The 14,142-nt window shown below is 43.8% G+C and overlaps 1 protein-coding gene across 1 annotated transcript; it reads left to right on the top strand.

Annotated features, from left to right (window-relative positions):
• Positions 1 to 12,279: 12,279 nt before the first annotated feature.
• LOC147445418 (low molecular mass early light-inducible protein HV60, chloroplastic-like) lies at positions 12,280 to 13,587 on the top strand. Its single transcript, XM_086526024.1, has 3 exons — positions 12,280 to 12,580; positions 12,740 to 12,982; positions 13,169 to 13,587. Exons 1-3 carry the CDS (start codon positions 12,401 to 12,403, stop codon positions 13,400 to 13,402), a joined length of 657 nt encoding a protein of 218 aa, XP_086382150.1. The 5' UTR covers positions 12,280 to 12,400; the 3' UTR covers positions 13,403 to 13,587.
• The last annotated feature ends 555 nt before the right edge of the window (positions 13,588 to 14,142 follow it).

The raw sequence follows: 14,142 nt of genomic DNA, 5'->3' as shown, positions 1-14,142 counted from the left end.
CTTTAGGGAGTTTTATCGATCCATCGGATGGTGTCTACGGCCAATATTGCTCCATACAATCCACATTTATAAGGTCAACCTTGGCTCCCAAAGTATCTTTCTTGCCGGTCAGATGGTCCCATAGTAGATTACCCACATTCTTGAATATGTGCATTGGATCAAGCAAGTGATTGATCATGATTCGGGGCCAATATGGTAACTCGTACCATAGAGAGAGTCTCTTCATCCCTGGGGACAAACCGTCATCACATATCTCCTTCTGCTCTAACCATGCTTGTGCAGACATCCTCGGTGGCTCTCTTCCCAAAAAGCCATCACGTAACACATGATTCTCTGGAAGATACGCTTGATGAACTTCGTAGATTTGCTTCTTCAATGAGGGCGCCCGACGTGCATTCAGCCTAGGTCCACATGTGACACATGCTCTGTATCCGCTTGTTTGAAGCCCTGCATGTATACACATGATAATAGATAAACTTGAGAAAAACCAAGATTTACAGTGTTTGAGTTTAAGTGTAAATCACCTGAGCATTCTGTTAGTCCGGGATAGTCATGCATGGTCCACATTAGAATGCCTCTGATTAAAGCATTCCGTCGACTTGTGTGTCGGCTCATATCCACCACTTCTATGCCAATCCACAATTGTTGTAGCTCTTCCAATAGTGGATGAAGATACACATCCATATTCTTCACTTTATACCACCTTAGCACAATCAAGCTTATCCATAGGTGCCCCTTCTTCGTAGTCAACCACGGGGGAATGTTATAGTTGACGATGACAATGGGCCATACACTGTAAGATGTTGATCTTTGGCAAAATGGATTTATGCCATCCATAGCCAAGCCTAGGCGCAAATTTCGAGCTTCCCTGGCAAAATTCGACCATGTTTCATCTATATGTTTCCAGGCTGCGCAATCTGTAAAAATTCGTAGCACACCATCCGAAGATTTATTCTCCTCATGCCATGATGCTAGGGCGGCCATGGACTTACATTCGAAGAAATGCTTGATGTGAGGAAGCAAAGGAAAATGTCGCAAAACCTTTTGTGGAGTTTTTGTTCCGTGGAGATCTACTCGATATCTCTCGGAATCACATTTCGGACACTTCTCCATGTTTATATATTCCCCTCTGAAAAGAATGCAGTCGTTAGGACAAGCGTGGATCGAATTGTAATCCATCCCCAAGTTTCGCAAAATCTTTCTTGCTTCCTCTTTGGAATCTGGCATCACATTATCAGCTGGCAGTATGTGCTCTTTGAGCAATCTACACAACGAAAAAAATACGGTACAATTGTGTAAAAATCTATTCAATCATTATACATCTAGAGTTTTTTATTAAAGTAAACACATTGTAATAGCTCACCTAAAAAGCACTGTGACACTAGTGTCACTCCATCCAAACTTTGCCTGCATGTTGAGAAGAACCAGGAGCGCCTTCAATCTAGACACACGTGCTCCATCATACAATGGCGTATCGGCTTCACTTTTCAAATCATCATAGATAAGCCTTTGTGAATCCATGATCGTCTCGATCATTTCATCGATCTCGGGCTCAAACATTGCCTCGTTGGGAATGTGGTCTACATGATCATCCCCCGAGCTGTCAAAGGCTACATCTTGTGGCCTCACATATGCTGCTTGACCAAAGCGCTTGCGAACACGTCTATTGGGTTGCAAGATTGCTGCCTGTTGGCCAGCATCAGAGTCTGATGAGTTATAATTGGCAACAACTCGATCTATAGTAGATGGATCGAACTCGCCAAATTTGCGAACGTGCTGCAAAGAAACGCTCTTGTCCATCGCACAGCAGGCTTGCATTGATTACAAGGACATAAGATCCTCGTTGAGAGATAGGTGTTTCGGTTGGACGGCCCCACATCCTCGTCACTACTCATAATGAGGGTAAAAACCTTATAACCTGGAAAACAAATTTAATCTTCTATTGGAATTCTTTGTCTTTTATCTCTCTCTCTCTCTCTCTCTCTCTCTCTCTCTCTCTCTCTCTCTCTCTCTCTCTCTCTCTCTCTCTCTTTGTTCACACTGTAAACTACCTCACATTCTCTTGTCATGTCCAATCCCCGCACACCTCGGTCTAGAGATGCACGGAGATCAGAACCACCGGGTTATAATCTCGTCTTTATTGGTCAATGCCTATATTTGTGGGTACAAGAAATCTACACACCCACGTCTACATGATAGTGCATGTAGTGGACAAAACCCCTTTGCCTCTTCTCTAGCTATAGCATTTCACAGCATCTTAACATCTTTTCACAGTAGATATTTTCACCGTTCATCTAACTCTAACTTTTTTACCGTAATCTCGAAGGTAGACTCTAATATAAAAATTCAATCCAAAATCTAACCTAAATGAACATGTGGTGATTCGCTCCATTGAAGGGTAAAAGGCATGCCAATGGGGCTACTAGCTGCGTAGATGTGAATGGGCCTCACATATACGTGCATCTGTGCATCTGACCTCCGATGCTTTATGTAGTCGCGCATGCATCTCCTCATCCAAGCATCGTCAAATGTATTCTCCAGAGAGGGAACTGGAAACTCCCGATGCAGCGTAGCAATAAGATCATCCTTGGAGGCTTTATCTTGAGCCCTCCAAGAGACCATGACAGACTACAGTGTGTCATAAGATCTGTCTACACAACTGTCGTATGCGGCCAATCACTTGCTTCCCCTCAGGGGTCATAATGATCTCATCGGACATACGATTGATGAGGTAGGCATATCCCTTTGGCATGTCCCTCCCGTGAACTATAGCAACTGTGTCCGGTGAATGCTCATTGTCCAGGCCTCTACGCGACTCCGATGCAGTGTTCGGGTCACTCCTTAGCATCTCCGACGCAGTGGCCGGGACACCACTCTCAAACGCGCAGGTAGTATAATCTTTCGGTGTAGTCTGAGCAGTCTCATAAGCAGGGACACTCCTCGGTGTGTCCTAGGGACTCTACAACACATGAGCTCCAGAAACAACGTGCTCCTCGCCACAACAACCAGCACCACTAGACTATCGTGGAATTGCTGGTCCGCATGGTCCATCGAACATAAATGTAGATCTAATTTAATCTTAAACTCAAAATAAACCTAAATTTAATCTAATCTAACGTAAATGTAAATCTAACGCACGTAAATAAACCTAAACTAATCTAACGTAAGCTAACTCAAAATAAACCTAAATCTAATGTAACGTAAATCTAAATCTAACATAATCTTAAACGATAAAAAGAGGAAAATGGTATAACCTTTCTATCACCCAAGTGTGGTAGATTGGTTATGCCATTTCCCTCTTGAATAACAAGTCTTGAGTTCAACTCCTCTCGGCTAGATCTTCAAGGTCTCTTGGGATAGTTTTCTACGGCGTTAAAACTTTCTTCTCGGGTGTGCGTGTGTGTGGTGTGTGTGTGTGTGCCAATAAAAAGAGGAAAATGGTATAACCTTTCTATCACCCAAGTGTGGTAGATTGGTTATGCCATTTCCCTCTTGAATAATAGGTCTTGAGTTCAACTCCTTGTCGGCTAGATCTTTAAGGTCTCTTGGGATAGTTTCCTATGACGTTAAAAATTTCTTCTTCTCGAGTGTGTGTGTGTGTGTGTGTGCGCCAATAAAAAGAGAAAAATGATATAGCCTTTCTATCACCCAAGTGTGGTAGATTGGTTATGCCATTTCCCTCTTGAATAACAGGTCTTGAGTTCAACTCCTCGTCGACTAGATCTTTAAGGTCTCTTGGGATAGTTTCCTACGACGTTGAAACTCTCTTCTCTCTCTCTCTCTCTCTCTCTCTCTCTCACACACACACACACACACAAAATGTGTGTGTGTGTGTGTATGCATTCTTTGTTTATGCATGTGTGTGTGTGTGTGTGTGTTTTGTTTATGCATGTGCTCTCTCTCTCTCTCTCTCTCTCTCTCTCTCTCTCTCAATGTGTGTGTGTATGCATTCTTTGTTTATGCATGTGTGTGTGTGTGTGTGTGTGTGTGTGTGTGTGTGTGTGTGTGTGTTTTTGTTTATGCATGTGCTCTCTCTCTCTCTCTCTCTCACACACACACACACACACACACACACAAAAACACAATGTGTGTGTGTGTGTGAGAGAGAGAGAGGGAGAGAGAGAGAGAGAGAGAGAAAGAGGAGAAGGGAACATGAGAGAGAGGAGAGGGAAGGAGCATACATGGCTCTCCTTCCTCTCCTCGTGTATGTGTGTTTGAGTGAATGTGTGTGTGTGTGTGTGTGTGTGTGTGTGGAGAAGAAAGAGAGAGAGAGAGAGAGGGAATTTGTGTGTGTGGAGAAGAAAGAGAGAGAGAGGGAGAGCGCGGGTTACCTTTGCTTGCTTGAGCGCTGAAAACTCAGATCTGAGATCCGAGTTTTCGGACGCTCTCGGTTATTTTTTTACCTCTGTCGGGGTTGCTAAGGCGTCACTATGGGCGTCGCTAAGTTACAAGTAAACTAGCGACGCCCATAGCAACGACCATAGAGATGCCATGGGTTTTGACTTTTGAACGTCGCACTGCGAGCGTCGCTAATGTGAAGTACCTCTTGTAGTGAGTCTTTTTTGGGTAATTTTTATCATTTTTATTGATAATGAGACTTAAAAATAGAAAAATCCAACAAAAAATAATAAAGCTGTGTTTTTCAACGGATTTTCTCAATTATTGGATTTTCACTTTACTTTTTTAGAGCATTTTGCTATTTTCTTTTATATTTTCAAATAAACTGGTCAAAAATTAATAATAAGTAGCAAAGAAGCTCAGATGAAAAATGGAAGACACGATGGTGATTAGAGAGACAAGGCGGACAAGCACAAAAAATTTCAAAGAAACCAGAAGATGGAAGCAGGAAGCCTAAAATAGGCGGCCATACCTACTTTGGCAAAATTCTTGGGAAATTTTTGAGTATAACATAGATTTCACGGCCTAGTAGGACTAACGGGGGAAACTGAGGAAAATTGGTTCGGGAAGTCCAGGTATAGATATCCAAGGTAGGATAAAACCACCTCATTTCCACTTGCAGCCTTTGCAGAGAGAGCTTTCGACCTCTTTCGCGCGTCTTTTTCGGAGTCCACAGTTGCCCGTTTTCAGCGCCGTCTCACACGAGACATGAGGAGTAAGTTCTTTACTCGTCAATGATCCATTTTGTATGGCCGGTAGCTAGTCTAAACCCCTAGAAAAAACCCTAGAAACCGAGCAGTGCACGAAAACCTACGACCAAAAACTGATCATAGCTGCCTGTCGGCTCGACCAAATTAGATGGGATTTGAACTGCAGCATGCCCTAACATAATAGAACCTTTCTATATCATCAATTGACCATTAGACAGGGGTCGAGGGGTCCCCAGTAGAAAAGCTAGGTTTTTAGCAAATGTCAAAATTTCGATCTGACTCCATAGATAGCTTGCCTACGAGGTCCATATACAATGTATATGATTGGTTTAGTGAAATCGTTTTCTAGCATCATTTTTTCTTGGAAATTGTCACATCACCTCACCTATCATGTGTACACACCTATTACATGCCAAAAATCAAGTATGAGCCAAAATGAGCACCTATAACTTGAAAAATTGCCAAAAAAACGCAAAGAAGTTTTTACAAGCCAATTTTTGGATTATGGACAACATTTCTTGATCCAAATCACCTTATGTCTCATACGCAAGGTCTATACAATGCCTAGAACCAGTTTGTACCAAAAAATGTTGATTTTGGTAGAGAAGTTAATAATCGTGATTATTTACTTTCTAGCCAAATTGGGGGAGTTTTTATATTTTGCCATCCTACATCCAAAGTACATGATGTGTTAAACCCACTAGCCAAATTAGAACCAGTTTGGAGCTCAAAATCTCAAATTTCCTTTATAGCTACTGTTTCAGAGACCTAAAGCCAAAATCTGCTACCATTTTCACCTTATACATCCAAATGTGCCCATATTTCACTCAGAGTATGTATTTGGTATATACTTCAAGCCTATGAAGCCAAGTTTGCAAAAAGTTGAAAAAATACTCAGCTGAATAATCGCATTATTTACTTTGGTTGCAAAATTTGTTTTGACTTTACAGTTTTGTTCCTTGCATGTTTTTATGCATCTATGTTTGTTCAAAAATTGATTTCAAACAAATTGGACCAAAATTGTCAGCATTTCAGACTAAAGGATATTTCAGAGAAAATTTCGACAAAACTACTAATTTTGATAATTTACTCACTGAACAGGAGCCATGCAAGCAACAGAGAGGGCCAAGAAAAAGCTCAACCAGAAGAAAAAGTTACAGCAACTGCCCGCATATCAATTTTCAGTCAAAGCCGCCAAGGCAGCTTATCTCTCCAAAGAACGGCTAGAAGAGCATCATACCACAGTCTTCACCGGTAGATTCAAGAGTGAAGAGGGACATCAGGTGGAGTTGCAACTCCTACCGAAGGAAGTATATGATGTTGCCGCGAAGCCTGAGACAAAAGAAGCCAACCGCAGATTAGGACTCAGAGATTTCTACGAACAGGAGCCTTGCAAAGTGTATTTTCAGAAAGCTTACGAGCTTTTATCCACAATTAAAGAAGATGGAACCGCACAAATTTCTGACACGCAGGGAAACAAGGTCGAAGTGGTAATAACTAAAGAAATAGTGGCAGAGGTACTGAGACTGCCCACAGAAGGAATGACCATGAGAGCAAGGGACAGGAAACAGCATGAACTTTTACCAAAGAGACTACCGCAACTACCTTTGCAGATTTAATTCACAAGCAAGTGGAAGTGCCAGCCCGGTTATAGCACAAGCACTTTCACTTCTTGGCAAAAAGGCCACCAAGGTACACTACGCTAAATCATGCGGTTGCCACCACTTTCAACAAGTTCCCAAGTCAACAACCAGGCAACCGGTGGACCACGCCCAGTACGTCTGGACCACTCTAAAGGGCACCAAGAAAGACGGGAAGATCACTTACTTGGGTGCACTAGAAGTCTTGACAAGGATTGCGTACCATGCCATCGGCATGGCCGAAAATCTACCACCTGCCCCCGACCAAAACACATGGATATTGGCAGCACAACCATCTCCTAGAGCTACAAGATCAATGAAGAGAGCCTACAGATCTAATGAAGAGTCGGCTGAAAGCTCGCCGTAAAGGCACAGTAGCGAGAGCTCAAATAATGAGGAAAAGAGAGCTCGTAGAGAGGAAATGAAGAGGAAAGTTGTGGCTGCCCACCAAGAAGAGCCTGTGCAAAAGCAAGCTCGTTTTGAAAGAGAAAAACATGCCTACCAGCGCAGTTGACAAACACAAGGGAAGGACCCAGAGAAATGGGTTCCTAGTGGACTTAAGGGCCCAAGGACAAAGCATCACACGAGAAAAGAGGTTGAAGATCCCACCAAATCTTTAGAAAAAATCTACCAAGAAGCAGAAGCCCTCAAGCTGAAAGAAGCCCAAGAAGAGGCAAGGAAAGCAAAAGAGGCAGAGGAACAGAGACAAGCCGAGGAAACGGCAAGGAAAGAAACACACGACCAAGGTCAAAGGGTCTCCCCGACCCACTTCACAGTCTAATGAATAGCAAGAAAACCCTAAGCCAAGCCCACCGCCATCACCTACAGGTAAAGACACCTCCAAAGACACAGAATCTGATTCAAAATAAGAAGAGCTGGAACGAGAGAAAGCCGTTGAAGCTACGCAAGAGCTTGAATAGCAAAAATCAGATGAATCTGTACAGGAGGCTACTTCTATACAAGAGCAGCAACAAGAGAAAGAGCATGAGCCAGAAAAGGAAGTGAGTCCTGCACCAGAAGAGACCACAAAGTCTGAGCCAGCACCTTCTACTTCCACACAGCAAGAAACAGCCGAGGCATCCACAATGCCTCAGGAAGACAAGGCAAAAAGAAAATAGCCACATCCTCAAGAGCAAGAAGAACCAGCAGCCACGACACAGCATAAGGACACACAAGAGGCTGCAGACACATCAACTCAGCTAGCAAGACAGGAGGACTGGCAATCTAATGACAAGGTAATACTGCAAGTAAACGAATATGCAAGGCAAATGCAAGATATGACGGAGAGACTCCGATCAGCAGCACTTAGCTGCAGCTCAAAGGCTAAAGAACTCGAGATGGTGATTGGCGCTCTCCAAGGAGAGTTAGAAGACAGAATGAACGTCATTACCGATCTTCAGAGGCAAGTGCAGGAGATGAAAGCCGAAGCTAAACAACATCAGCTAGCAAGAGATCAACAACAGAAAGAGATGGAAGAGCTAGGTGATCTGCTCACAAAATTATCAGATGCTTGTAAAGCGAAAGACTAACAGCTGACAGATGTTACAAATGAACTTCTGATGACAACCCTGTCAGCTCAAAAAATTCAAGAGCGATTGGATGTCGCAAATGCTTCCTTGCAATACTCCGAACAAAGAATAAATGATCAGGCAATCTTCTTACGACAAATAAGAGGGAATCCAACCGTGGCCTCGATCAAAGGAATAGATGATGTCTATAAAGCATTGGAGAAGAAGAACAAGGACCTCGAGCTGGAGTTAAAGCTGGAGCAATCTCAGCACAGAGACCTGGCTTTGTTGCGGGTCCAGAGAGAAGAAGAGCTCGTAAAAGAAATAGTTGAGCTCAACAGCGTTAACCAGCTCCTAAGAGAAGGAAAGCCGGAAACGTAGGAAGAGGCAGGCACTTCAGAGCCGTCGCAAATAGATATACCCTCGGTCTCATTTGCTGAATTGGAGACACGATCCACAACAAAGCTGAGTGGTGAAGATGATTTTCAGATAAACATTACAGATGCAGACAGTGTCCATGGTCCAGCTATCAAAAGCTGAAGAAGATGCACTGAAAGAAAAGATCACACAAGAGGTGGATGAGTAGTGGAAAGTAGTGATATTGGGAATTGAGAGTTCTTCACTCTGTCAATGTCACCTCAACTCACTCCCAATCAGATCAATGCGCAATGGCATCAACAATCCCTGCCATACCCTCTCATAAAGGTGGAGTTACTCCAAGTAAGCTCTGAAAACCCCATGGCCATTACTACTGCAATGTGCAATTAGTCTCTCTATACCTTGGCGGCTTTTGAACTTTCAGATGTTGCGATATTAGTCATAGTGGTAATTCCATCTCAAAATAGACCAGATCCTTGTAGGTGAATTTGTGACCTTGCTACTTGACAAATGCTTTGCAATTATCTATGGGATTAGTCTTGAGTAGATGTAAAGCTTGGTTGATTAGATTAGAAGTGATCCAAACCTTTAATGTATCTCCGTCTTTGTTAGTCAAGGTGGCCTTGCCATTATACTAAACTCAGACATGCAAATAGATGGCGCAGATAAAGACCACTCAAAGTGGAGGTTGAGCTGGTTGAACAAGAATCCAAGGTATTTGATTCTGTTCACAAGAGCACATGCATCCCTGCAAAGAGATCCCACTTTTTGTCATGTACTAAGAGTAAGGACTTGGCAAGAGCATGAGGCACTGACGAAGAAGTGGCCAACCTGGCTCAACTATCCAAGACTGCCAGCTGCAGAGAAAGGACAAGCCACAAAGGAATACATGGTGAAAACCCTAACGGGCGCCATGTCTTTCTTCAAGAGTCTTCCGGATCTCTCTTGTGCAATGTTATATAAGATATGCCAAATGCTGCTCATTTGTATTGAAGTATTTCATGAGCCAGAGTAAGCAGGCGCCCTATGGATGTCATTCCTCGAGGGAAATAAAGGGTTATGCTATGCTATCAGTGGTCAGCCTTCCGAAGAGGTCCTCTATGGCTTCTACACCCGATGTATGTTCTTACCATCACATAATATGTTGGCATTCCAGGAAGCTTTTTACACGGGATTCTTTACTTGGCGAACGAAGATATTTGTGCCAGTAATCAGCAACCTCACCTCAAGATTTGTAGGCTACTTAGCGGTGGAGCTGAAGAACAGAGTAACCATGCAGTTTCTGTAAGTGCCAGATAAAGAAAAAAAAATCAGATACCAAAAGGCACTGAATGCGCTTAAAGACCGCCTCGCCAGCCGCCAGCCTGAAGACTATTTCAATATATAAAGCTGTGTCAAGGGACGACACAGGCGAGGAGGGGGGGAATGTTAGCAGCAAGCTAACACGGATACCATTTTTCGGAGTTCTCTTTGTAAAACACTTATTATTTTGATAAATCGGGGATATTGTAACTCTTATTTTTTCGGATAAACTCTGTAATTAATGAGCCGGGGCAACAAGCTTCCAAATTGTTTCAACCTGTCATTACCCAGCTTTGGTAGAACTCCCAGATTATTAGTTTTGACCACCAAAAACTTTGGCTAAGGTATAAAAGACAATTTTTGTAAGTTTTTTATAAGTTTTTTGGATAATAAAATACACAGCATGAGCTAACCGCACTCACTTCTCTCCTTCTCGCGCTTCCTACTCCCTCCCCGGTTGTCACATTTCAGTCGCGTTTGTTGCATTGCAACCGCAGGTAAGAGCTATACGCATTGACGTAAGCAATTCACAGTAATTCGTAGCTTTTGACGTCGCCGACCCGCCTAATTTCATCATAACTAGGAATTTACACTTTCAAACCAAAAACTAAGCATAGGTGGGGTATTGGGGCATCATTGCTAAGCATTTAGATGCATTCTGGGTCGAAAACGACTAAGTCAAAAATCCACTGCTATTAATAATCGTGATTTTGAACTTAACATAAAGTGGGGTTTGAGACCATAAGCATGTGTGCTTAGGTCTTATAAACTTGTCCTGAAAGTTTCGTTATGTTTGGATGTCATTTGATGCTGTAACGGATGTGATTTGTTTGCCGATGAGCGATTGGCTTTTAGTGATTTCAGTCACTTGAGTGTAGCTTGAGTCAAATGCAAGTTGTTAGTTGTTTTCCGAGAGATTGACAACCTCTTGTAGCCTCTATGCACTAGTCGACAATTTAATCGTGGTTCTCGCTAATACTTCAATAAGATAGGATGGTGAGGTTAGACATGCGTCCCACATATTCATTTCTTCGGTGATTCCTATGAATCTCACTGCTCCCACCCTTTCATCCATAGCTTCACCTTTAAAAATTGTAGGGACAGATTCGAACTCGTCCCCTATGGCAGCTAAGTTGTAACCACTTTAGCTCCAATAGGTCATTGCACATCGACACACGTCATTGGATTTAAAAAAAAAACACAGCTCACACGACTCCCTTGCCTTCTGCAGTCTGCACACTACCTGCTCCCATCGTCTGCCTCCTGCTTGAGGTCCTCATCCTGCTTGCACGCCACTTCTTGCGCCCTACGAAGCCCGGCTATATCCCGACAAAATACAGGTGCAGGCTCAGACTGCGCCCACGACAACTGTGCTGGCTCAATTCTTGAATGTACAGCAATCTCCGTTCTTCACACGGGTGTTTCATGGCTGCCTCCACCACCCCGTAACCATTCGCTACCTTCGTTCCTCCCTTCTAGTAAAAGCATCACTTCATATTCGTTTTTGTTAATGATTTTACGCCAGCCAATATCCACTACTACTACTGGGTGGTTTTTAAAAATAATAACCTGGTTTAGAGGAATATCCGGCTCCTTGCCACCCACCTTTGCATGACACCACCGTCCACTACATGGCACCGCCATCTCACCTCTGCAATCCCCTGCCCCCACCCCGCAGCCTTATGCCTCTCTCTGTGCATCATGAGTGCATCCCCCCCCCCATCTCTCTCTCTCTTCACTTCCCGGCCAGTGCCTCCTACCGCTTGTAAGTGTTCACCTTTCCCTTGCACGCTTCTCATGACTGGAATGCTAACTACAGCTGAGACTGAAACACCCTCGATGCTTAGCACAGACACATGCTTGTTGTGTGTGTGTGTGTGTGTGTGTGTGTGTGTGTGTGTGTGAGAGTGAGAGAGAGAGAGAGAGAGAGAGAGAGAGAGAGAGATTTCCAGCATGCAAGAGAAAGAGAGCGAGCACCCAAATTGGAAAAGGAGACGCATGGCCTCCACCTAAACTATTTTCCCTCCTTCTCTCGCACGTGAAGCTGGCTCAATCTGCATCTTCTTAGATTCTTACTTGTTTTCTAATATAACTCAGCTTGTACCCCCTACTAGAGCTTGGGGGGGGGGGCAATTTCAAAATTTTCCGCTGCATTTAAAAAAATAAGAAGGATTTTAGTGTAAAAGCCTCCATTTGTAGTAAATTCAGTTTTTAAAACAAGTTTTTTTTTGGCTTTGAATGCTACACTTGGCGGGTTTTCGCAATTGCCACCGATAGAGGAAGCGCAACGTGCCCTTCACCTGCGCTTGTATATAGTTAAACTTTCTCTCTCGCTTCAACGCATATCGACACAGTGATCTCTACCAGTCTCAACCACACCTACACTCTCTCCCCTCTCTCTCTCTCTCTCTCACACACACACACACACGACACCAGCTTCAGCTTAAACAGAACAACCGCAGCCATGGCGGCGGCCTCTGCGTGCTCTCTCTCCCGCAGTAGCCCTGCAATTCTGCAAGCAGGAGGCTCTCTGACAAGATCATTGCGTGAGCAATCCAGCGCCTTTCGGCCTAGCCTCGCTGTAGTGCCACGCCGCCTTGCTTATTCCAACATCACAGCTGCTCAGAAGCAAGATACCCCTCTGGTTAGCGCCTATTCTTACCTGTCTGCGTATAATCGGTATACGTTTTGAGGAATTTCGTTTGTATGCCTCTGTGTGTGTGTGTGTGTGTGCGTGTGGTGTGTGTACGTGCGTCGTGTGCGTGCGTGTCCCATACTCATGACAGAGATGACCCTGATGCAGCCCGACACGAAAGTCAATGTGGAGATGAACAATGACTCTCCTCGAGTGTTTGAAAACACACCCGCAGGGATGTTCTTGCGTCCCGAGAACGAGAGGCGGCCCGAGACGGGGGACAAGAGTGTGGAAAGTGTAATGAAGTTCGACGGCGTAGGGCCGGAGACAGTAAACAGCAGGCTTGCGATGGTTGGCATCATCTGGGCTCTCGTTGCAGAGGTGATCACAGGCCAAAGCTTGGTGGAACAGGTAATGGTTAGCATGGAATTTTCCCCTATCTTCAACAAGAGCTCTCTAGCTCAAGCTTTCCAAAGCTTGTGTGCTTGATACATGATAGAGAATTTCTTAGTGCTTAAGATGCATTTAGCATCTTTCATACACTTGCTTAAATGCATTTGTACTCTTTTATTTATCATAACTTTTCTTCAAATGCAGGTAACGAAGGGAAGTGGCTTCCTATGGTTCTTGCTAGTAGCACCTGTGTTTATTTGGGCAACATTTGTGCCGATCTTTGGTCGCGGTGAATCCCCGGATAGCCGCAAAGCCGGGCCCTTCAATGCAAAGGCCGAGCGGTGGAATGGGCGCGCAGCGATGATTGGCTTTATCTCGCTCCTTATCACAGAGCAAGTGCTCCTCAAGGGTGGTCCTCTCCTCGGCTTCCTCCGCTAAGCAAATGGCTGCCTCTGTCACTCTTTATGTGCTTGTCAATATGTCAAATCTTTTTGTGTAATTATGTATCGTGTGCCTCCGCCACTGTTGAGCATGAGCTGCTAGTTGTACCTATCCTTGTTCAGCTAATTTGTACCTATCCCAGTGCTTCAATTCACACGATAAACCTATCCTAATTTTGATTATGGAAGTTGTTGCAAGATGGTTTTCTCAAGAATATTAGTGAGCACTAGTGATTTTTGCTAAATTATTGCTTAATGAGCACTAGTGAATTGTTTAATCATTGCTCTCTCTCTCTCTCTCTCTCTCTCTCTCTCTCTCTCTCTCTCTCTCTCTCTCTCTCAAGAAGTCTTGGACAAATTCTCACAATAATTCCCACATTGGAACTTACCTCAACATCATGAGCTTCTGTGAGGGAGGCACCACATACCTAGCTAGGCCCGATTGGGGGCAAGGGACCGCCGGCCCAGCAGAAGGTCATGATGTTTTTCATACATGAGAAACACTGGAAAAGACTCGGTTTTCCTACATCAGAAAATTTCTAAATCTTCGTGTATGTAAACCTTGTGAGATGTTGCTACCGATTGCTCTACCATTGACCACCCCCACTCACTAGAAGGGTCAATGGTCATTGTATTGTAATCTATCCTTCATTTGATGGCCTACATTTAGATGTGAACATGTACATCTTGCATTTGTGCACTACATGTGAATCAAAAACAGTTGCAAAGGAATGTTAA

This window comes from Adiantum capillus-veneris, chromosome 12 (assembly GCF_014529385.1).
Source record: "Adiantum capillus-veneris isolate H3 chromosome 12, ASM1452938v2, whole genome shotgun sequence".
Classification (NCBI taxonomy): Eukaryota; Viridiplantae; Streptophyta; class Polypodiopsida; order Polypodiales; family Pteridaceae; genus Adiantum; species Adiantum capillus-veneris.
This window is presented reverse-complemented; position numbering and strand designations above follow the sequence as displayed.